Here is a 23156-nt window from a genome sequence, read left to right on the forward strand (position 1 = left end):
AATAATAATAATAATAATAATAATAATAATAATAATAATAATAATAATAATGTAGTGGCACTCACATGACCTTAAGAGCCACCCATAATGTTTTGTGATCTATACAGTCAAATGCTTTGCTGTAGTCTATATATGGTGAGAAATATTGTACATACACAACTATCAAGGCAGACTTATTCTGAAATGCTTTCTTTGGCTTTTGACTAGGCCATAGAGTAGTATGCTGTTATGAAAGCTTTAATAAACAATGTGAATGAAAGAGACCAATATAATGCTGAGTTACTGGACTGCTTTCCAAATTGTGTCAAGGCACCCAAATAGCTTAATGATCAGAAATAAAAGGGATTCACATTTATTTGATCTAAAGGCACAGTACTAATGGAAGTTCACCATATTTTCAGTAGCAGATTTTTTTTTAGCACTCAGCATAAAGCACAATATATTGTTGCACAGTAGTACTTATTTGACATTATTCATTTACTTATTTGACTTTCATTTTGAGCAACTAAATTGGCAAAAGCCAACATGTTTTGCTTCTACTGTACACTGAAACATTTTGTTGGCTAATCACTCTAATATATAATGTGATTTACTGCAACTTTCTGGAATAAAGAACAAACTAATCAAAAGTGCTGTTTGTTTTCAAATAATCTACATAGCATCTTCTAGAACTGTTGCCTGCAACACCCATAAACCTCAGCCAATTATGCCTAATGATCAGCCATTGCAGGAATTGTAGGCCAAGGTAGCAAACTTCTAAGCTTCCCAGTTTAGGTATCAACATTTTACCTGATGATAGAATCCAGCTTGAGCCATGGGATCTGGTTGTGCCCACCTGTAACCTACATGAGGCCATGAAGTGAATGTTTCCCGTCGGTTAGCCTCACTATACATTAAAGACCTTTAAAGGGGAGAAAGGAAAAACAACTTCAGAAGATTCCAAGTGGTGCCTAATTGCTATAACCCCTCCTGAATATCATCCTCCAACACAAAAAACAAAAGCATTCCTTAGCTGCACTTTGCTCACAGAGCTTGCTAACATAATCAACTATATCTCCTACAAGCATGCAAAATTCTACACAAATGGGAAAATGCAAAAAGTGCATCTCTAAAAAATGTTGTGTCGTTGCAGGAGATATGCAATAACAACTACCCACACTGAGCCAAATGCAGCTGCAGTGCTCCATATGATTGGGACTCTTGGTACCACCCTGATTATGGTAGTTACTTATCTGCATTCACTCAAACATGGATAGAGCACTGATGTAACATTTCCAGTGTCAACCCTGGAAGGTTGGGTGAGGGAGACAGGGCTGGAGAGTACATCCCTCTCCGCTCTTCATGTTGAATTTTGAATTAAACAGAGGCTGGGTGGCCACCTGTTGGGAGAGTTTTGGTTGAGTATTCCTGTATGGCAGGGGGGTAGGGCTGGATGGCCCCTATAGTCTCTTCCAACCCTATGATTCTATGTCTTAAGAGGGCTTCTCCCACCCATCCTGTTACACGGAACATCCAACCTTTTCATGAACAAAAACTTTTCAGTAACAGCACTGTCCCCCAAATACCTATTGCCCTCAGATCTAATTGAAAGTACATAACTTGAAAAGCACAGTCAATCATATTGACTGTGCTTTTCAAGATATGTACTTTCCACCCATTCTAGCCACAACCCACCTGACTGTCTTGCAGGACAAAAATAAAAGAACACAACAATCTGTATTTTTCATGTTCATTGACTTCTGCTACGTAGCACCTCTAACCATTTTCTCTATCAGGAATGTAATAAATCAGTAGTGGAGAAAGTGCAATCTATGGACTACATGGAATCCCAGTTTTGTTATATGGAGCCACACCGGGCCCCTGCCCTTCCATTCCACCCCCACCCCCGCCCAGGTTATAAACATACCCAAACTATAATTAGCTGCTCCTGAAACAGCCATTTTCTAATAAACATTTCCTCCAACTTTTCAAACTGGCCAAAAATTGGTTAGACCCCCTAAAGGCAAAACAGGAAATAGACTTTCAGCCACTTCCAAGTACAATTTTCAGCCAAAAATGAGATAAAGTTTGGGGTTAAAAACTGGCCTCCACATCCAGTACTGTTGCCTATTCCTAATGTAAAGAAAGTCTGCCTGCAAAACTCCAGCTCAGCAATAGCAGCTTCATTTATATACTGGTTCATACCATACTGAGAAGTTTCTAAGCACTTTACAACTGTAAGCTAACAACTCCAACTTACCATGCCAAATGCAACTCACTAGCCATGGAAGAGAAAGAGAACTACAGACATCTGCTTATCAGACATCTGAGAATTCCAGGAGATTGCTGTTATCTGTATTTGACCTTGTGAGTTACAGGTTGTTCAGGACTACCATTACTCACGCAATTCCCATTCACAAACAACTGTACAGTGGGTGAGTACACATACCCAAGCTGTAGTTTTCAGAAATCTATGCTCCCATCAATCATTTCAATTCTTCTCTTGAAGATTCATGTATTCTCTCCAAAACTATCTAGAAACATTAGACTATAACTAACATTTTAAGACTGTTAAACCCTTACATCTTGCATTGCTTCTTCAATTCAGATTCCTTCCAAGTATGTTCAGATTAAGAATGATAACACACACGCATACAGACACAGACTGCAAAACAACTTAAAAAAAAGTCAATTATTTTTTTTCTCCATACCTATCCACTGATCGGCCAGGCCCAACACCAAGCTCAGGTCGTGCACTAGGTAAGAGGTAAGATAATCTATCCATTACAGATGAAGCTACAGGTAAGGCAGCAATGTTTTGATTTATCTTCTTGAGTTCATTTACAATGGCACTGGCAACAGACTTCAATACATGATGGGGGAGATGGAACGTGACTGTGGCCCACTAGAAGAGGGAAAAAGCATACTTTTTAATCTCAAAATAATTATAGAACACTGGAGTCATGTAAGAGAAGTTTATCTCATGCACAACAAATATGGATCTGCTTTTATTTCTTCTACAGGAAGCTACACTAATCACAAGATACTTTAAGTATTAATTATGCCATACTGTACAAATGTAACCAGTCTGCATGGTAGTCCTCAGACCTTGCCTGTGTAATACCTACAAGCAGAAACAATTACATGGGGGGCGGGGGGGGGGAGAGACAACCATTACCTACTGTAGTTAATCAGTTCCCATGAAACTTTTGATACCATGACAAATCAGAAATGATATGTGGAAACAGAAAAACTTTTGGAAAATGGTTAAAACTGATACAGATTTTACACTGACAGAGAGACTCTCCTGATTTCCAGATTCATTCTCTCACACACACCCCACATGATGTTCTGGAGAGTTCCCCGAGCTTGAGCCACCTCTTGCAGATACTGTACAAGGGACTGTAGCAAAAAGGGAAACGTGGAAGCTCTGTCTGTATAAACAGAACTCTACTTGTGGTTTTCTCAGTTCAAGCCATTATTTCTAGCCCTTCTTTAGGGCAATGCCTATGACTCTTGCTTTGTAATCTGTGGAAACTCAAAAAGCAACCTTGGAACTGAGCCAATTTCACTCAATAATTGAGAGTAATTTTTTTTAACCTGGAATCTGAAAGGATTAATTTCCAAGCTCAGTCAAACATACACCAGTGATTCAACACAGCAGTTGCTAAGCTATCTGTGTTTAGTAAGAAGTTATTAGAAAACAGGACTTTCACAAACTCCCTTAAGAGGCCTTTTTTCTTTTATATTTTCTGAATATAAAGCCTGAATGTTCAAGATCAACTTTAAACAGAAACAATAATTTAATAACTGACTAGAAAGTAAATGATTCTGGAAAGACTGAAGACTGAATCTTTTTGGCAATCTCAAGTACCGTACACACTCGACTATAAGTCAAGAAATTTGCCCCCAAAGGGTCAACTTATATACGGGGGCAATAAGTTAACATTGCTTATAAAGCTCCTAAAAGAAGTGCCGACCCTTTCTTTGTAGCCAGAGATCTTTAAAGAGCTCCCTGTTTGAGTCCCCATGCACTCTCCAATCTCTCTCTCTCTCTCTCTCTCTCTCTTTCTCTTTCTGGTATCCCTGTTTTCCTTCTTAGCCAGAGCTAAGAAACAGCTGCTGAGACTAGGGAGAGAGACATTATGCCCAGGCTTGTACCCCGTTTTGCAAGCCATGAGCCTGGGAAATGCTGAGGGGGATGGGAAGAGAGAGAGAGAGAGAGAGAGAGAGAGAGAGAAAGGTTTGTACCCTGTTTTGCAAGCCATGAGCCTTGAAAATGGTGATGAAGGGAAATGAGAAAGCGAGAGAAGTTTGTACTCCGTTTTGCAAGCCATGAGCCTTGGAAATGCTGGTGTTAAAGGGAAGAGAGAGAGAGAGAGAGAGAGAGAATGTGTGTGTGTGTGCGCGTGCGCGCATGCACGTTGAGGGCCCCCCCCCCATTTTCCATGCCAAGACTGTGACCCTTGGCAGAGGTCCAGAGGAAGAGAAGTGGTGCTTTGTTTTCCCCTTTAGATCTTTTGTAACGTGTCCCAGTGTTTGGCCCTCGACTTATCCATGGCTCATATCAAAAGCCATGATTTTGGCCTCAAAACTGTCCTCAACTTCTACATGAGGTCGACTTATACACGAATATATACGGTAGATATATGATTCACCATTCAACAGCAGACACAATGAATCCGCTCTCATTGAGATTTCCAGTATGATGTGGCTTGGAATATACACAAGACTTCCCCTTTCAGACTATCAGTGCATAGCTGAGGAAGCAGCAGCAAACTATCGGGATGAGAACAGTGGCATAGCCTAATCACAGAGGCTTCAAGTGATAAAAAAACATAGAAAGTTAGAAAAATACTAATATCTGTTTGCATTCTGAACCTTACATGCCATTATATAATGACATTATGACATGGAATTTCATGTTATTCAAGCCTGATTATTTTATTTAAAATATTACAGTACTGCCTTTCCAAAGTAGTTCTCAAATTAAAAATGAAAAACACAAAAGTAGGATATAAAACAGACAAACATAAAAGCTTGAAGGCAGTCACTAACTAGTTTAAGGCTAGATTATGCATAAATGCCAGTAAAAAAAAACAAAAACCTTTAAACATTAAACACAGGATAGATCATCCAAGAGAATAAAGCATTAAAGAGATTGGAAAGGATACCTTACCTTTGCAACTTTGTGGTTTGCTGCTGTTTCATGTGAGGTATTTTTTAAGCCATCTTTCAATTGTGCAAGAAACAAATCATAGCCCTCTGTGCTGGAGACATCTACTTTCTCTATGCAAGCTGATAACAGTTGTTGAGCCTAAAGTGTGTGGACAAAATTAGTAATATCTGAATAATCTGAAGCCCTGATTCAATATTATTATATTTGCTTTTAACATTTCTCGAAGAGGCACTCTAGGAATCTCATGAACCAAAATTACATAAGAATCTTGACACTAATCCCTCCTTTCAAAAGCACAATACTGTAAGGTTGTCTGGATGCTGGATCAAGGCATACATTTAACATAGGAAAGGCTTGTGACACTCTACACCTCACATTTACCACTAAGGCATAAACCACTTCCATTGAGAGGCAACTGAGGTTCCAGATGAAAAAAATTATTCTGATACTCTGATCATGTATGTTTTCTCCTGGCTTGCTGAACAAGTAAAATCCGTGGAAAAGCAAGCTGATGTGGCAAAGCAACACTGAAGTGAAGTTGAAGGCTTTCATGGCTGGCATCCATAGTTTTTTGTGGGCTTTTCGGGCTTTGTGGCCATGTTCCAGAAGAGTTTCTTCCTGACGTTTCGCCAGCATCCTTTGCATACTCTCCCACCCCGAGGCCTGCCATTAGCAACAGAACAATACACATGCAAATCACTTCTGCCTTCCCAGGTCATATAGTATATATATACAGTATATACCCAACTCCTTTCCAGGAAAGCATTCTCTGAAGATACCAGCCACTGATGCTGGCGAAATGTCATGAAGAAACTCTTCTAGAACATGGCCACATAGCCCGAAAAACCCACAAAAAGCAACACTGAGGGCTTGTTAAATTGTTGTAACTTTATCATAAGTAATTGAAAAGATAGTTCAGACAAAAGAAAGTCTATTAGTGATGCAAACATGAGTAAATTCTTATTATTATCAAACCACTAAGCATCTGAAATCCCAGAGGTGAAATTAGCCCTCCCAGTTATTCATCATCAGTCACCAATCAGGAGAAATACCCAGTGAGAGGCACAGAGGGCAATTTCCAATACAGTGGTGCCTCGGGTTACGAAATTAATTCGTTCCGTGGCACCGTTCGTAACCCGAAAAGCCTTCGTAAGCTGAATTGCCATAGGCGCTAATGGGGAAAAGCCGCGATTCCGTGCAAAAAAGCCGAAAAAAGCACCAAAAGTTTTTTCGTAACCCGAAAAAACATTCGTAACCCGGAACAATGTTTTCCTATGGGATTTTTTCGTATCCCGAAAATTTCGTAACCTGGGTATTTCGTATCCCGAGGTACCACTGTACTCCCAAAAGTTTACCTGGCCTTTTATATTACCAATAATTACTCATCTACATAGGAAGAGCACTGATATTCAAGAAAAACACTGAGTTGCTAAACAGAAAGTTAACATGGAAAAATAACAAGCGTGATTTGAACATTAGGAATGAACAAGGAGAAACATAGAAATAATGTTTATTTATTTGAATTTGTGGTAAACTCTGTATAAGTGCTTTAGGATAGAATTAACCAGTTAGACCAGGTAAAACATTAAAAAAAAAAAAAGCAGATGCCAACTAAGAACATAGAAGCTGGTATGACACATTTTGTTCAGCTAATAATAATATTTGTTCATTACTGACTACACTTGCCCCTCCATTTTTGTGGACTTGAAGTCCACAGTCTCAATTATTTATGGAGAGGTGAGCCCCATTGGCTAACATGGCGCGCACTCAAGAGCGCATGGCCATTCAAGCCAATGGGGCTTGAATATATGTGAGTTTCCAATTTTTTGGGAGGGGGGAAGCGGAACGGTTTTTTGTACTTCAGAAAACAAAGGCCAAGGACAATACTTAGACCAATATAACAACGGAAAAAGGCATTATAAGTGCAGTAACTATAATAAAAATACCATATTCCTAGCTTCACTGTGCTACCATATTCTGGACCAATGGAATCATTGCCATCTGCACATTTAAGCATCCATGGACGGCAAGCCTTCATTGTTCCCAATGGTGGTGCATGCACATGGCTGCGCTGCCATTAGGGACAGCCCCCATTGTCCCAAGTAGCAGCACGTGCATGCCACCATGCCACCATTAGGGACAAGGGAACTTCATCTGAAGTCCTGTTCTTCCTAACGGCGGCGTAGCCACATGCAATGTGCCGCAATTGGGAACAACAGGACTTGAAGTCCCATGGATTTTGGTATCCGCTGAAGGGAGCAGAACGGATACCCCCGCGGATACTGAGGTCCCACTGTATATGCAAATAAGGAGCAACGACACCGTTCTTTCTTCTAGAACTAATAGCAACTCCTAATGAAATGTAAACCAATTACAGTGCACCCGCATTATACATGGCTTTGAGCATATGTGCAAAGCCACACAGGAGCGCACGGGGCGGCATGTCCCATTCGGATGAATGGGGCGTGCTCCCATAGCACGTGCACATTGCCGCATGCACAAGCCCCATTCACCTGAATGGGGCTTGAGCATGCCCAGTATTTGGCATTGGGGGGGGGGGGGGTCCGGAACAGATCTCTTTCATAAGCCAAGGGCGCACTGTACCTGGAATACTCCAGTTGTATTGTAGCATATGTAAAACATTTTCCATTAGTCACACATTCACACACAATTGGAATCCCAGAAAAAAAATCCTGAAGTAGTAGGAATATCATAAATTGCTTACCTCTGTCACTGGCAATTCTAGCTGAACCACATCATCTTGCTTAGAAACAGGTGTTTGCAGAGCTGTGTCCAACAACAAGATGCCATTCAGATCTTTTCTACAGCCAACAGCATAATCATCCACAAAGATGACTTTATCCACAGCAGAAATGTACTGACATTTCACTCGTCCACCTGGTTTAGCTGTACAAAGTTAAAAAAGAGAACTATGTTAAAACTGATATTCACCACACTCAATTAGTCCTGGAGAAAGGAAATAAGCACTATGTCTTTTTAAAACTTCAAATCATTAATCTACTTCAAATTATCCAAGCCATCACTGGAATCAAGTGCATGGGTTATGTTTTACCAAGAGAGACGGAGAGATGTTCCACTGTCCCCAATTCAAAGTCTTGTGTCATGTCTTTTTTCCAACCATAGCTCCTATGGTACTTGACAAAATGACCTCAAAACTCTGACAGTTTCAGACACATCTTCTAATGGAACACAAAGTAAAATTAGAGAAGTAGATTTGCCATTATATATGATTTTGGCATAAATTTAAAGTTGCAGCTAACATTTTTCACTTAGTTATTATTTCATACTTTGGTCTTTATCTTTCGACAATGGATTATTCTGGAACAGCCATGACCAAACTTTGTTTTACACATTCACCAAAAACCTACAATTGTCAGTCAGCACCACTCTGTGCAATACAATATGATAATCATTATCGTCATCATTTATTAAAATACTGCAATCGCTGTACATAGCACTTTACAATAAAAAACCTGAACAAAACAGTTCCCTGCCCTCAGGCTTACAATCTAATCATGACAGAAAAGGAAAAGGAGATAGCGGGGGGGGGGGGGGGTAAACAGCCTATATATCCAGGCTTCCCTCAGTTAGCAAAAAGAAGCTCCTTTTTACAAAGTCTTCCTTAGCCCCTGTCTAACTGGAAGTACAGTTGGCCCTTTTCATCCATGGGCTTGCCATCTGCGGATTGGCGCATCCGTGGATGGCCCCAACTCGTTCCCCCCCAATGGTGTCATGTGAATGCGACCACAACAAAGTGGCCATGTGTGCACTGCGCCACCATAACAACAGGATGTGAGGTCCAACAGATTTTACTATCCATGCGGGGGGAAGGAGTCCAGAATAGAAACCCCATAGATACGAAGAGTCAACTGTGTTTTAACATCACTGACACTGGGAGGATGGAGGAAGAGGCTGGAGAAACACAGCCTTTGATGTTGGATTGCAGCTGTGTGTCTTCAGTAAACAATGCAAAAAGCTTCAGATGAGAAAGAATGGGATTCTTCTCTAGCCAATCCCACTGTAACTACTATATGTGTACCAACCTAGAACAGGCTATCATGTTAACTCCAGAATCCTGCACGAAGCATGTGCGAACAACAAGAGAGAAAGGAGTGAGCTGATAAACATGTATTATAAGCCATGCCCAGAATGAAAAAAAAATCTATAAATGTGGACACCAAAATCAAAAGAAAAGTGGAAGCTGGTGAAAGTAGAAAAAATCCCTTGATACATTTAGGAAGAATGCATGTTCTCTAGAAGACTCAAAATGTTTATATGACCTTAGTATGTTCTTAGTATTTAATAAAAAGTTTGCTGAAACATATTTAACTGTTTTTTTAATGGTGGCAGAACCTTCCCCTCTTCTTTCCATGTTATTTCTGCCTTTGGTACCAAATTTTCTGTTGAAGTAGCGATGCCCAAGAACACATCTACTTCATTAACTGAGGTATACTTTTATATACATTCCATGAGGCCTTTATAATACTTTGTTTTTAGTTCACAAATGCTTTCTGCTAAGCTTGCATCATGAGGATGACACACAGTTAGCTTTCCACCTATTCTTTAAAACACTCCAGTACTTCCAAATCTTAAGTAACATTGCTACTGCATTTCACAATTTCTCAAATACATTAGAGAAAACTTAGAACAATACATTGGAAAATACTTGCACTGAAAAACACCTGCCAGATGTTGCATTACAACTCCTACCAGCCAGAGATAACACAGCTGATGGCAAGGAATGCTTAGGGTGGCTAGTGCACCAGGTTACGCTGCTTTTCTACATTTCAGGAATACCCTATTTTCTAATGTTACTGAGTGGTGCAGACAGACACTAAGCATTAAACTACTCTCCAACTTGCTTTTCAGCCCACCAAATATCTAACCAGTATGTTCTTCAATCTGCGATAAGACTCGGTATCAATCAAGTTTTATCCTAGCTGTAGAACTGCATTTGGAAAGCCTCAAAACATTTTATTGTTCATGGAAGATTACTTATACAAGATTGGTGAATCCCACCCCATCTAGTCTAGTTTAAAAAATATTTTGTATGTGGAACCTATGCTTTCTTATTAAATTACTGTTATTACTGTTATTATTTTATTTATTTATATCCTGCCTTTCTCCCAGTATAGGGACTCAAGGGGGCTCATGGCAAATTTAAAACCATACAAATTAAAAACAATATAAAAACATTAAAAAATATAAAGAAACCATTTTTTAAAATTAAATAATTTTTAAAGTTTAAAACATAAAAAAATAAAATCTATTTTTTAAAATTACGTAGTAGTTTTCACCTATAAGTCTGCCAACAGCTACATGTTAACAATAGCATATCTGAATTACAAGTCATCAACTTCTGCCTTTTCACGTAACTGAATGTAGTAGTCTGCTACTTCAGTTTCCATACTGAGAGTATATCCTATGTGAAGCACGCAACTGAGCTCTAGCTGCATTCTCATCTTCATACATACTTTTGCAGCCTATCACTGTTCTACTCAATGCAACAACTGAAAAAAATATTTCAATAAATACAGTTTTAAAACAACCACAGAAACACCAGCTGCTAAATGGCTAGTCATCATTTTAAATATGTCTTAAGGAATTAACATAAGAATAATTATATACACCATTATATTTTGACAGTAAAACCATGCTATTTTAAATAAAAAGATTTGAGGGCTGGGGTTTTGTTGCATGTTACCATACTAGGTAAAATACCATATATAAACTATAAGTTGACCTCATGTATAAGCCAAGGTCAGGTTTTGGGGACAAAATTATGGATTTTATGACCCATGGATAAATTGAGGGTAAAACCTAATGATGTAAAAGAGGGAGCAAAGGAAAACGATTCCAAAGAACTTACAAAATTTCAGCAAGCATAACTGTTTGGGTTCACCGTAAAGGCTGTCTGGCGGGAACTACAGTAAACTGTTTCTGTGTGATGTGTGTGGGAGGCGACCAGACCCAGGCGAGGCTAAGAAAACCCACAAATGTCAAAAAGGATGAAAAGGCAAAGCAAAGAAAATGGCAACTTTGATTATAGACTTTAACTTTAAGATGATAACTTTGCCAGAAAGCTGACAAATAAACACAACTATCTTAATTCAAATCCTTCAAAGCTCAATTCCTTTTGGTGTTCCTATGAGAGGTCTCAAAGAACTGCCGCTGCCACAATTTTGATTTCCAGGCATTCAAAAAGGTCAGAAACAGAGACGTGGAAGAGGGGGCAGGGTAGCGGTGGTAGTGTTTCTTTCAGGTGCTCCTAGGATGGCCTAAGGTTATACTCAGAGAGAGGATGATTCCGTTTTGGATAAGAGTTAAAATATAGTATTCATAATGACCTGCTGAAAAGCTGACCCAAGTTTTGGGGGTCAATTTTTTGAACAAAATTTCTAGCCTTATACGTGAGTATACATATTATATATTAATGACCTCTTCCCTCTAATAGGGCTCATTGGTAATTACACTACCAGAATTTAAGTTCATCAGAGCTGCATCTGCACTGCAGAAATAATCCAGTTTCACACCACTTTAGCTTCCATGGCTCAATGCTATGGAATCTTGGGATTTTTAGTGGTATCAGAGCCCTCTACCAGAAAAGGCTTAATATTTCACAAAAGTAAGCTCACAAAGATGAAAGCCAAGTCTCCGCATTCTGCCCTTGAGGGACAAAATCCTGTCTCTGGCATCCAAGGATCAGGACTTCCAAAGCTCAGTGAAAAGTCAAGGAAATGCCCATCCCTTTCTCCAAGCTCAAGAGAAGGGCAAGGATTTTACCCAGCACTCGGTCACCGGCATTATAACATTATAACAATATTCTTCATCATTCTTCAGTGGAGATGGAGTGGCCCTAGCCCTTGCTGGTCCTTCTGCCTCCTCTGCCTGCCCCTGAACATCCTGCCCCTTTTGTCTTTGCCTCAAAAGCAGCCTTCTCTGTCTATGACTGATTAATCAATTCAACAGTTCACTGGTCAAGAGTCATAATTATAAAATGTCATATATCATTTTTCTAAAAAGCAGTATCAAGAGTTTCCTAGTTATAGCTAGCACTTCAGACTGTACTTGCACAACTGTCACAGCCTAGGTCAAATAGGACAGTTAGAAAGCAGCCCTCCAGATGTTATTGTACTGCAACACCTAGTAGCCAGAGACAGCACAGCTGATGGAAAGGAATGCTTGGAGATCCATTTCATCAGGAGCCACACAACTCCCAACCTTGCGCTAGAAGAATAATCAACAGGGAGTTAGGGTTCATGCCAAGTCCAACTATCAATCTCCAACAAGGTCAAACCAGACCAAAAAGATGAAGGAAAATAATTATGGTGCAGCCATACAAATCCGTATTTGTTAAGTCAACAGAAATGTAGGATGGGGTTCTGCAAAATCAAAGCATACTGCCAAAAGCAGACAAAAATTCAGTACACTGTGATTAGGGAAAGGGTGCACAGCTCAGTCATAGGTATATGTTTTACCTGTGTCTGAACACTAGCCCACTGCTGCAATGGACCAAGAGAGAGAGAACTCAGAAGGGCTTCCTTTCTCTTCAAGTACATCTTCTATTACTGTCCCATACTAGTGATTTTGTTTACTCAATGCAGGTCCCCAGGCATAATACATATAATAATAATAATAATAATAATAATAATAATAATAATAATTTAAGCTCACATGAGACAGCATTTCATTCATGTGGCAACTGGAGGACAGTGTCTCACTGGTTTGTCTACACTGCCAACAGCAAAATTAATTGAGGAAGCCATCACACTCTCTTTACTTTAAGGCAACTGAATTGTGTTTCCACTGAACAGGGAACTTGACTTTAAACTGATGTGAATCAGGCTAACATGCCTGTAGCTATACTACAGACCAAAGATAGCGAATCTGTGGTCCTCTTTGTTTTTCAATTGCAACTTACATCACTATATCCACTGACAACATCTGAATGGCCAGAGGTTCCCCACATCTGGTTTAGTCCACACCGTTAACATATGAGTGACTGTACAAATGAGAGCATTAATACAAAATTGTGCTGGAATAAAGCAAAGAATAATTAAATCCAGCCCAACTATGTATAAAGGCTTCTTTTAAAGAGATGTCAGACCAAACAGCTGTTACATTTTGGAAAAGTCAAGCTTTCTAAAGTAGCAGGTTCCCCAGTCACATAATTTCTTCTTCTTTTTGACTCTTGGTAATATCAGGTGCAGAACTGTTCATCTAAAATACCCAGTGACACTTGGGTTAACAATTATTAAGCTGGGTTGTACTATTCAGTAGTTAGAATATATGTGAAGCTCAAGTGAAACTAAGGGAAAGGCAGCAAAATCACCCTAGCAGTACAATCGTGTCACCTACCAGGCCAGGTCCATCTGAATGGAATCAGATAGCAGGAGAGAACAGTCAAAATAATGAAATCTAAATGGTACCATCTTTTTCATTTATGACTTAGGCTGCATCAGCACTGTAGAAATAATCCAGTGTCATACCACTTTAACTGCCATAGCTCAATGGTACAGAATTCTGAGATCTGTAGTTTGTTGAGGCACTTTAGCTCTCTGAAAAAAAAAAAGGCTAAATATCTCACAAAACTACAAATCTCAGAATGCCATAGCATTAAGGCATGGCAGTTAAAATGGTATCAAAATGGACTATTTCTGTAGAATGGATGCAATCTTAGGTCCAAAACACATGGCAGAAAAAAATCCAGTTTGAGACCACTCTAAGTGCCCTGGCTCAATGCTAGGGAATTCTGGGTATTGTAGTTCTGTGAGACATTTAGGGTTCTCCGACAGAGAGCTCTGGTGCCACAAGAAAGTATAATTCCCAGGATTCCTTAGCATATAAAAGGGCAATTTTGATGTGCTGAAGTACAGAATATATTTTAAAGTGTAGTGAGCACTGACTACCAAGAACATGTGAATCATGACAAGGGCCCTTAAGAGGCCTACCCTATGTCTTACAAGTTAATGGTACTTAGGAGCCATGTTACCTTATTGTTTCTTATTCTTTAATTTCAGTATCTATTTCTTTCATTTTCCTGAAATGGCCACAGAGCACCTGGGAAATGCAAATGGAGCCCTAAGGGCTCCATGGAGCACAGGTTGGGAGCCACTGCTTTAGATATTAACTGAACACTGTATCTTTCATAGGCTCTCACTACTTCTGATCTATTTGGCTGTTAGTTACCTTTTCCAAAAAAATTTTTAAACCATGTTAATAAAGGTCATGTTATAACAGAAGCAGGATATAATTTTATTATTTTAAAGAAGATAATTTATCAAAACTGGAACTACTAGTTTTTTATTATTAATTACCAGTAATTTTTGTTGGTTTTGTTGCAATCAGTATGGCTTGATGGACAGCCATGCTGGCTGCAACAAAAACAAAAATTAAAAAATTACAGATCCTCAAAGCTGAACTATATCCATAGTAAATGTTAGTTTTTGAAACGCCACAAGAGTTAGTTTTGAAAATCCCAGGTGGTTTTTTCCCCCTGTATGGTTTGTTTTGTTTATTTTATACTAGTTCCATTTCTTCCTACAGTTTATTTTTTAGTCTCTGTCAATCCTCCTCTAAATATACATTCCAAATGCTTGGTAAATTCATAGTCCAGATGCATTTATAGGGAAAGATAGTGTTATCTCTGGTTACAAAACAAAGATCAGAAAAACATCAAATTTCACACTCCATTTGCTTTTGCCATTCAGTGTCAAAGCCATATTGTTTTTAGGAGAGAATCTGTAAGGTCACATTGTTTCTAAAAGTGAGCCACTAATTCTTCTAGCAAAACATACAGTGAGTAAAGTGGGCTAGAATAGTAGTTTCTGGGCCCGAGATGGTTATTTGCTGCCTGAAGAAACTTGCTCTAACACTAAAGGACTTCGGCCTCCATCATTTTTTCACTACTGCCAATGTTGCTTGCACTGATGGGAGGTGAAGTCTTAATAACATCTGGAGGGCCACAGGTTGCTCAGCCAAAGCCATGCAATGTTCAAGGAAGAAGAGAGTAAGAGAACCTGTGATCTGGTGATCTGGTCAGTGTGAGATCTGATAGTGCAATTATCTGTGCATACACTTTCCTTAGACATCAAGATTATGTGGCTGATCAGGAATTTGCATCTACCTCTAAATCTGATTTAGCTGCATCAGTTAATGTAGCAGAGGCAGAAGAGTGTCCAAATTTTGCAATGCTATAGCTTTTAACAGATTATTAATATTTCCTGAGCCACTGTGGCATAGTGGTGGACTATGACTCTGGAGGCAAAGGGTTGAAATCCCCACTAGTCCATGGAAACCACTGGATGACATTGGGCAAGTCACAGTCTCAGCCTCAGAGGACAACAATGGTAAACCCCCTCTGAAGAAACTTGCCAAGAAAGCCCCATGATAGGATTTGCCTTATGGCTGCTGTAAGGCACACAAATTAATGTTTCTGAAGACAACATAACAGAAAATGTTAATCAAAGTTAATACTCAAAATGCAACTTGTGAAACACTTTCAGTTTTGTTAACAGCATGCGCTCTAAACAAAGATTGTGCATCCTTCCCAACAACCCAATTTGTCATGCATCAAAAATGATGTACAGAATATACAATGGGAAGCTATGGCTTGTCAAAAACCGTATATAGACAGTGGGAAGCTATGGCTTGTCAAAAACCATCTATATACAGTCACCCCTCCTAATGCACAGATCTGAGATCCACGCCCTTTAAAATACGCAGGGGGCGACCTCTGCTATTTGCAATGGTGTGAGCGCCCTTGCCGCAGGCACGGAGGTGCGTTCCACTCAAGCCTATGGGGCTTGAATAAACGCAAGCCTGTTTTTGCGGGGGGGGGGGGGTCTGGACCGGATCCCCCGTGAAAACGGAGAGCCAACTGTATAGTAGAAAGCTAAGGCTTGTCAAAAACTGTGTCTATATAGTAAAAAGCTATGGCTCATTATAAACTGTATGTACAGTAAAAAGGTGTGGCTTGTCAAAAAGCATGTATATACAGTAGAAAGCTATGGCTCATGAAAAAACATCTATATATAGTAGAAAGCTATGGCTTGTCAAAAACCATGTATACTCATCCGTCCACATCTGCTTGGGTTAGGGGCACAGGACCTTCATGAATGTGGAAAAATCACAAATAACAAAAACACTACATTTTTACCTGAGAGAATATCTCTCTAGGAATCTCTAGATCCTCCAGTAAAACTGTGCTGTCAACATCTGCCAGACATTGATCATAGAATTGCACTGAAGGACCTATAAATGCCTAGTGGAGTGTTCTCTCTAGGACTAGACTAGGTCCTTCAGTGTGACTTTTGGTTAAAGTTGACCATAGAGTTGTGATGGAGGGCCTAGATATTCCTAGAGAGAACATATTAATAAAATCCATGAATAATCAAATCCGCAAAAGTCAAATTCTCGAATGTGGAGGGACGCGAATATATACAGTAGAAACCTATGGCTGTCTAAAACCAAGTCTATAGAGTAGAAAGCCATGGCTTTTCTCAGCTTTCCAAGGGCCATAAATACTGCAAAACACATGTGTGGGCACATCCTGCACTCTTCCCCCCCCAAGAAGAGTCCCTTGAACTGCTCATAATGACATTTGGTACAAGCAAGTCCTACTCTCTTTCTCCTCTACACCTGTTTTTTAAATTTTAATTTTATTGATTTAAGGGATTTATATCCCACCCTTCTCCCAAAATGGGATTCAAAGCCAAAGAGCTGGAGGATAACAGACGTTTTAAAAAAAAATTAAAGTAAGCTAGCATGGGCCAGAGCTGATCTTTTCTGCTTCTTTTTCTCCCCCTCTTTCTTTCCACTAAGGAACACCTGCAGACAAGGACTTGTAAAAGTTTTTGGAGCAACACCCTCAGTCCCTTCTGTGTGTGCAGCTATGAAAGTAATGCTATACATGCTTGGGAGTAGGGTCAGGACATGGACAAATAAAGATCAAGCCGATCAGGAAAATAAAAAAATAAGATATAAAATAATAAATAAATAAAATGAAGCAAACAGTTTGCTGGCTGCGGGGAAAGAGAAAGCAATAAAGAAGGGAGAAAGGCCCAAAGGAGCCCTTCTTTGGTTTCTCCAAAGTGAGAGGTTTTTCCTCCTAGGCAAAACTTCCTCTGAACAAACCTTGCCAAGAAAACCCTGATAAGTTTGTCGTAAGTTGGAAGTGGCTCGAAGGCACACAACAGCAGCAACAAATTAAGCAACGGTAGGAAAAGAGGAGAAGAAAAGGCAAAATACGTCTTCCCTGAAGTGGCACCAAAGTGCATCATTTCTACAGTGCAGACACATCCCTGGATGTGCATCAACATTGGGAGCTTCCTGTCGCCTGTCTCAGAAGCCATGATGGGACAAGGGAGAATTTGTGGCACTGAGGCAGAGGAAGAGGGAGGCACGCCAGGCATTCTTTGTTGCATGTCTCTGGCTTATGGCAACCCTATCATGGGTTCTTCTCAGCAAGACTGGCCCAGAGGGGATCTGTCATTGCCTCCCCCTGAGAGGCTGAGAGAGTGTGGCCTGTCCAAGGGAATCCAATGGGTGCGAACCCTGTTGCCTGTCTATTTTGTGTCTCTTTCAAGTCATTTCCAACTCATGGTGACCCTGAGGTGAACCTGTCATGGGGTTTTCTTGGACAAGATTTGTTCAAGGGAAGGGGATTGCCGCGGCCTTCCCGAGAGGCTGAGAGAGCGTGACTCAGAATCATAGAATTGGAAGAGACCCCAGGGCCACCCATTCTGCCATGCAGAAACTCACAATCAAGGCATCCCCAACAGACAGCCATCCCATCCCTGTTTAAAGACCCCCAAAGAAGGAGACTCCACCACTCTGCCTTCTTGCCCAAGAAGGTCCTTTGGCCGAGCCGGGGCTCAAACCCTGTTCTCTAATGTCGCAAACCCCACCAGGACAAACTGGCCCCCCATAGGAAAGCTCCCCATGCCAGTCCAAAGATACAGCCGCGTTAATCTGTAGAATCAGTACGTTTGGGAAAGGTCTTGTAGCCCCTTTTGAGGTTCACCAAAAGGAAGAAGTTAGCAGGGGAGCTTTCCTAGGCTGGAGCCTACTTGTCTCTCTTCCAAACGCACCTGAGGAAGTAGACTGAGGTCTAGGAAACCTTGTGCTGCCAATTTCTTCCTTTCAGTCAGCCTCAAAGGTGCTACAAGAGAAATCTATACTGTACTGTGTTTATTATTATTCTATCCAAATCCACACTGGAGAGATAACCCGGTTTGGCAGCGCTTTAACTCTTTGTCTCACTCCTTGCTATGGAATTCTGGGAGTTGGAGTTTGTTGTGGGGCCCAGAGCCCCACAACAAACTCCAATTCCCAGAATTCCATAGCCTTGAGGCAGAAAGAGTTAAAGCGCTGCCAAACCGGTTTATCCCTCCAGTGTGGATGCATCCCATCTCTCTCTCTCACCGCTGAGGGCCGAGGCCTGGAGCGTGGCGCCCGAGGTGCCGTCGATGACTTTGATGGCGCCGCGGGCGGTGACGGCGAGGATGGCGTTGAGGGCCGGGTGGTAGCAGAGGCTGCAGAGCCCGTCGGCGTCGCAGCGCAGGCAGCCGTCCCTCAGCAGCAGCCACTCGCACAGGCCTGGGCCGCTCGACGGCGAAGGAGACAAGGCCGCCGCGGCCGAGGAGAAGGAACAGGACGCCGCCGCCGCCGCTGCTCCTAAACCTCCTCCTCCTCCACCGCCGCCGCCTCCGGCCTCCGCCATGGCGAGGAAATGGAGGCCCGGCGGGGGAGAGGAGCGGAGCCGCTCGCTCACTGACAGTCCCGAGAGGAGCCTCCTCCGCCGCCGCTGCTCAGCATCCGGGTCCGGAGAAGGGGGAGGGGAAGAAGAGGGAGACCGAGGGAGAAAGGGAAAAAGACAGAGAGAGAGAGAGAGAGAGAAAAACGGGCGTCGGCAGGAAGTGACGCAGCCACGCCGGATGTGGAGTGCCGGAGCGACACGAAGGGGTTAAAAAACAGCCCTTAAAAAGCAGGCCCAACAGGAAGAAAGGAAGGAAGGCCAGGGCGCTCTCTTCCTCTCGCGCGCTGCTACGTCGCCGCCGCCGCCGCCCCAACAGGCTCCGCCCACTGGTGTTACGTCACGCGGCCTCTCACCGTTCCGTAATATAAAGGGAGCGTTTCGTATTGGTCCGGACTACGCTTCCCAGAAGCCCCTCAATGGTGTAGCCAATGGGAAAAGCTTGTGGGAGTTGTAGTCTTTTTGGGGGGAAGCCCTTCAGAGAGGGATGCTTCTCTCACCACTCTGTAATATAAAGGTTGGCAGCGCTGCCTTTAGTTCCATTGCTTTTGGGCAGTGGTCCCTACACTGTACCCTTTAAGAGATTTTGGCCTCCAGCTCCCAGAAGCTTCAGCCATGTTGGAAAATAGTCTGGGATTCTGGGAACTGAAGACCGAAATTCCCTTAAACAGCAGAGTTTGGAGACCATTGCTTTAGGGCAAGGCTGGGCTGCCTTTGGGTGTCCCTATTGGCCGGACTACGCTTCCCAGAAGCCCCCAGCAATGTGGTCAATAGCAAAATCTTGTGGGAATTGTAGTCTTTTAGAGGAAGCCCTTCAGAAGGAGGTTTCTCCCCCTGGGTTTAGGGATATGCTGCGCATGCGCATACTCCCAGTGTACAAGCCAAAGGAGCTGGGAAGTGGGTTTGTTTTTACTGAAATGCAGGAGGAAGCAGCATTTCTTTGGGCTTGGAGTGAATTAGAAACAGTGTCCCGATTCTTGTCTTTAACTGCTGGATCATCCTGACTGTGTTTTGTTGTTGTTTGCTTTACATTTATTTGTTTTATTTTCATTACAGTACTGAGCCACCTTTCTCCCAAAAAGGGACCCAAGTTGGCTCATGGCATAAAATACTATTAAAACAAAACAATAAAAATCCCCCCCCAAAGAACCAATTAAAATCATCTACTTAAAATAGTAAAAAATACAAAAAACATAAGTTAACTAACAAAAAAACAACACCCCATATTAAAAAAACCACTCTGTCCTGATGCTATGTTTAAAAAACATGTTTAAATAAAAATGTAATTTCCAACTTGTGACTTCGATGGCTTCAAGTCATTTACAATTTATGGTTACTCTGATGGTCCCCAAACTTTTTGGGGCTACCACCCCCTTTCCTTTGGGACAACAACCCCAGCACCTCCAGGGCATATTTTTTATATATATTAGATCTACTGTTCTACTGTAAATTCAAAACAACCAAATCTCAGTTGCTGCTCCCTTTGCATCCAGTCACCTTTGGAGCAGCAACCAAGCAAATGGCTAAATAGCAACTGAGAAGCTTCTTGCTTATGTCGGTTCTGCAGCAAAGGCCAGCACAAGTGAGTCGTTTTGATTACTGTTTGGCTGCTCAGTTGCTACTCCCTTTGTGCCCTGTCATCCTGGGGGCAGTAGCTGAGCGGCTGGCTAAGCAGCGACCAAGAAGCTTCTTACCAGTGCCAGCCTTGAAGCGAAGGCCAGTGTGGACAAGAGGCCTCTTGGTTGCTGCTCCCAGGGTGATCAGTTGCAAGGGAGAAGCGTCTTCCCAGACAGGAGGGACTTTCAATCCTTCATCAGGACAGAGAAAGGCTTAGCCAGTGTGTCTGTGTGTAGGGGGTTTACAGAAGCCACATGCTCTGGAGACGTGTGGGCTGGAAAAGAGAGATATTTTAACTACAGGTGCCCCTCCAAGACAAAGGACTCTTTCCAATCATCAAGCAGTTACTCCTTCCCCTGAGACATATTATTATTTGTATTTATACCCCACTGTTTAGAAATGCTCTGAGCTTTAGACATGTCTCCCCCACACAGCTTCAAGTGCCCACTCTCTCCCACAAAAAAGAGGTTTCTTCTGTCTGCTATCTCTTCTCTCACTCCGTTTGATGAAAGTAGGAGCAGCAGTGCAACTCCAACCTGTCAGCCAAATCCCAGCAAAGCTCACAAAGCTTAAGTAGGGTCCCAAATTTGAAAGCTCCCTTTTGCTACCATTTTCGCCCCCACTACCATGTGCTCTAAATCTTTGCTCCAGTCTGCCCCAAAATAGTGCTGCTCCACGTCACAAAAGCAATGCCCTGTGCCCAAGCCCCATGAGAGCTTCCTAATTGACACTACAGTGTGCCTTTGCTTTATGCAGGGATCCATTTCAGACTCCCCCGCATAAAGCAAATTACGCGTATGCTCATGCCCCATTTAAATGAATGGGGCTTGTGCACGTGGCAGCATGCACCCCATTAGTCCCTATGGGACGTGCCACCCCTTCCTCCCCACATGGCTTTCAGCATATGCTGAAAGCCACATAAAGCACACCCACGTATGATGCAGGTGGACTGTACTAACAAAAGATGCCAGTGAGGGAGTGAACTCACACGGACAGGCAGAGCGGGAGATAGCACCACACAAAATTATCAGTGAGGCTGTGTGGTGGGTTTTTCTGAGGACCCGAAAAACAAGTTTCATGCAATCCTCATCCCCACCATAGTCCTAAAGGCTGCTGGTTCCCCTTGTCTTTCTTGCACACCAATACTTACTTTTCTCTCACTGCCCCCCTGGAACCTTCCACTGCCACCCAGGGGTGTGTAATGACCGCTTTGGGAACCACTGCTCTAAAACATGAGATTTTCTTGGTAAGATATGTTCAGAGGCGGTTTGCCTTTGTCTTCCTCTGAGGCTGAAAAGTGACTTGCACAAGGTCATCCAGTGGATTTCCATGGCCAAGCTGGGAATCAAACTCTGGTCTCCAGTGTCATAGTCCAACACTCAAACCAGTGCACCCTATAACTTAAACAGACAGAGATGGGAATCTCATTACCACCATCTTTCTGTCTCAGTGCCATATGCCTGTAGTTGGGCAATTACTTTCCCTAGAAACATGTTCAATGCAGGAATTACTAGCCTGCCACTTGATTTGTTACCAAGATAGATTAAAGGTGTTACTGACATACATTTTCTTACAAAACTGACATGAAAAGAGGTTCCAAGCAAGCCTTGGTAAGCAAGATGTAACAAATTCAGTGATGCCACATTTATTTGTAATTAAGCTTTGACCTCAATTGAATTAATGGGATCTAACAATCCCTCTGTTTGCTGTGCAGTTCTGTAATACTCCCACAGACTCTGAATGTTGTTAAATTTCTCGGACTCTTCGTTGTTTTGCATTTCAGTTCCCTGTCTTCACTGTTTAGATGGAATCTTTCTCCCCCACATCCATGTGTATGTGTGTACATGAACACAACACTAATGTTTCATAAATCTGATGAAGCTGAGTGGGTTGTTAAAAACCATATACTGTAATAATGGATCATAGAATCAGAGTTGGAAGAGCTCACAAAGGCCATGCACTCTTAACCCTCTGCCATGCAGGAATACAAAAACAAGGCACTCCCAACAGGTGGCCACCCAACCTTTGTTCAAAAACCTCCAGAGGAGTCTACTACACTCCAAGACAGTGTATTCCACTGTTGAACAGTTCTTACCATCAAATACTGTATTTCCTAATGTCTAAATGAAATCTCTTTCCCTGTTGTTTGAATCCATTGCTCCATGTCCTAATCACTCTATCAGCAGAAAAAAGCTTGATCCATCTTCAATATGACATAATGTTAGAAAATGCAACAGAATTTGTTTCATATGCTCTGTACCAGGGTGGAGAGAAACATACAACCTCAATATGTTACTGAACCAGAGGTCCCAGGATCCTTTATTATTGGCTGTGCTAGCTAGGACTGATGTAATTTTCAGTCTAAAAACATATGGAGGGCCACAAGTTACCCACCTTTGCTCTAGGCCTTTTTAACTTTAATGAAATTATGCATCTTAAAATTTGTCCTTTGCAAAACTTCACAGCCAAGAACCAACTTTCTGCCCTCCATTCTAATTCCTCTGAGCAGATGTGAAACAAATGATTTTTTGGTTGAGTGCCTTCAAGTTGTTTCCGGCCTACAGGGACCTTAAGATGAATTTATCACAGTGTTTTCTTCACAAG

General features: G+C 41.7%; 1 protein-coding gene across 1 annotated transcript in view; it reads right to left on the bottom strand.

The window, feature by feature from the left end:
• The window catches only part of BIRC6 (baculoviral IAP repeat containing 6), a 234076-nt gene extending 214973 nt beyond the window's left edge, over positions 1-19103 (bottom strand). Inside the window, 5 exon segments of the mRNA XM_042449523.1 lie at positions 790-901; positions 2691-2884; positions 5159-5296; positions 7884-8065; positions 18605-19103. Of these exon segments, the coding sequence (XP_042305457.1) occupies positions 790-901; positions 2691-2884; positions 5159-5296; positions 7884-8065; positions 18605-18902 (924 nt within the window). The 5' untranslated portion in view covers positions 18903-19103.
• Between the last annotated feature and the right edge of the window lie 4053 nt (positions 19104-23156).

Source organism: Sceloporus undulatus, chromosome 1, assembly GCF_019175285.1.
Source record: "Sceloporus undulatus isolate JIND9_A2432 ecotype Alabama chromosome 1, SceUnd_v1.1, whole genome shotgun sequence".
Lineage (NCBI taxonomy): Eukaryota > Metazoa > Chordata > Lepidosauria > Squamata > Phrynosomatidae > Sceloporus > Sceloporus undulatus.